Source organism: Tachyglossus aculeatus, chromosome 21 (genome assembly GCF_015852505.1).
Source record: "Tachyglossus aculeatus isolate mTacAcu1 chromosome 21, mTacAcu1.pri, whole genome shotgun sequence".
Classification (NCBI taxonomy): domain Eukaryota; kingdom Metazoa; phylum Chordata; class Mammalia; order Monotremata; family Tachyglossidae; genus Tachyglossus; species Tachyglossus aculeatus.
Window position 1 is genome coordinate 83,788,816 of NC_052086.1, and position 2,288 is coordinate 83,791,103.

The 2,288-nt window shown below is 41.4% G+C and overlaps 1 protein-coding gene across 1 annotated transcript; it reads right to left on the minus strand.

Annotated features, from left to right (window-relative positions):
- Window positions 1-761: 761 nt before the first annotated feature.
- On the minus strand, window positions 762-1,697 carry LOC119942328 (olfactory receptor 4A15-like). The gene has a single exon (XM_038763061.1). It carries the CDS (start codon window positions 1,683-1,685, stop codon window positions 762-764), a length of 924 nt encoding a protein of 307 aa, XP_038618989.1. The 5' UTR covers window positions 1,686-1,697.
- Window positions 1,698-2,288: the final 591 nt, after the last annotated feature.

Here is a 2,288-nt window from a genome sequence, read left to right on the forward strand (position 1 = left end):
GCACTTAACATATACCACAATTTTATTTGTTTTCATTATTCTTGTAAGTATTATTATTTTGTTTAGTGATGGTCAGATAAGCATTCTACATCATGTATAGCAACAATAATCTGAATAGTTTTCAGATTTCACTGTCAAAGAGTAATTGTCCAGAGGGAGCTATGTTTGTGTTGGAGTATATTCAAGACCGGTTTTTTTTTTTCATCTGAAAGTGGGTGGCTATTTTGCTGGTTAAAAAGCTGATGCAGGGCCCACGTGAGCAGGCGTGGGCTATTCCTACTGATTTTCCCAAGTCCAGGTGGTCCCTAAGGTTTTCCTCCCTCTTTCTTCATCACAGAATGCTAGCTCTGCAATGTCGTCTATCCAAATCCCAATAAAAATCTCTCTTCTCCTTCACAGTTAAAGTCATTGCTATGTCACCCTGGACACATTGATTTCACTTTTTGAGTATGTAATCCTGAGTGCTCTCCAATTTACCAAAATTATCTGCTTTCCTTTCTATTCTTCCCTTAAGAGGATTCCAGTTACTACTAGAATATACTGAAGCAGTCTTTTAATCAATATGTATGAGAAGGAAGATTTAAACACATATAGGAAATGACATTCATTGTTCTGACGATTCAGAATACATTAAAACCTTCAAGTATGGTTCTTTTAGAAGAGATTAAGCCATAGTGATTTTTCTTAAAGCATCTGAAGAACCTGCTGGCTCCTTCCTTCTCCCACTGAAAAAACCAACATCATAATTCTCAGAAAGTGATTCACTTCTCTCCTGAAGTCATAATTTGGCTCCATAACTTCCTCATGGCATTTTTCACCTCTGCATTTCTCATGGTGTAGATCAAGGGGTTTAACATGGGAGTAATGAAAACATAGAATACAGCCACTGCTTTATCCATGGGGAAGGTGGAGACAGGCCTCATGTAGGTGAAGATACAGGGAACGAAGTACAGCATGACGACCGTGATGTGAGAGCCACAGGTGGAGAGGGCTTTGCGCCTTCCCTCTGAACTTTTTAGGGAGTTCAGGATAACCACGTAGGAGATGACCAACATGAGGAAACAAAATGTGCAGATCAGGCCACCATTGGCAGCCACTGACAGGCCCACGACATAGGTGTCTGTGCAGACGAGTTCCAACACAGGGTACATGTCACAGAGAAAATGATCAATGACATTGGGACCACAGAAGGGCAGCCGGAATAGGAAGAGAATCTGAATTATTGAATGAAAGAAGCCCACTACCCAGGCCACTCCCACCAGTAGGACACACACCTGCCGGTTCACGATGATCAAATAGTGCAGGGGTTTGCAGATGGCCACGTAACGGTCGTAGGCCATCACAATGAGAAGGATGGCCTCTGTTCCTCCAAAGAAATGTGATACAAAGAGCTGAACCATACAGCCATCGTAGGAGATGGCTTTCCTGGCAGACAGGCTGTCTACAATCATTTTGGGAGTAGTGGAAGAGGAGTAGATGGCATCTATGAAAGATAAGTATGAGAGGAAGTAGTACATAGGGGAGCTGAGATTCTGGCTGGTCTTGATGGTTATGACCACGAGCAGGTTTCCCAGAAGAGTTACCAGGTAGATGATTAGGAACAAAGCAAATACAAGTTTCTGCAACTCTGGATTCTGGGTTAGTCCCAGGAGAATGAATTCGGTCACATTGTTGTTTTTTTCCATCGATTCAGTGTTGGTGATAAACATAACGGTGAGCTTGCATGAGAGAGAATTGGTTTACCTGAAAGGATAAAGATAATTGAATTTCTTTAGCACTGTTTTTTTTTTCCGTGGAACCCACGTTACTTTATTTCTACTACCTAATATTTAACTCATTCTTAAAACACCTTGGTCCCATTCGACAAAAAGAAAAATCAAGCCAAGTAATTTGTATTATATCCCACCTTCAGCCAAGGGTTATCAATCAATCAATGGTATTTACTGAGTGCTTACTCTGCGCAGAGTGCTGTACTAAGTGCTTAGACATGCTGAATCCAGTATTCTATCCACTTAGTTCAGAGCTGGTCAACCAGCATGGCTAGAATCATCGGTAGCATTTCAATTGGATTTTCACCCTTTATTCACTCCCCCTCATTCCCACAGAACTTACATATCTACCTGCAATTGATTTATTTATAATTGAGCTCACTGTGAGCAGTGAACATGTCTACCAACTCTGTTGTATTGTATTTTCCTAAGCACTTAGTAGAATGTTTGAGCAGCAGTGTGGCCTAGTGCAAAGAGCAAGGGCTTGGGAGTTAGAGGTCATGGGTTCTAATTCCAGCT

Coding starts and splice junctions, on each gene's coding strand:
- LOC119942328 (XM_038763061.1), bottom strand. CDS start 1,685: ATGGAAAAAAACAACAATGTGACCGAATTCATTCTCCTGGGACTAACC.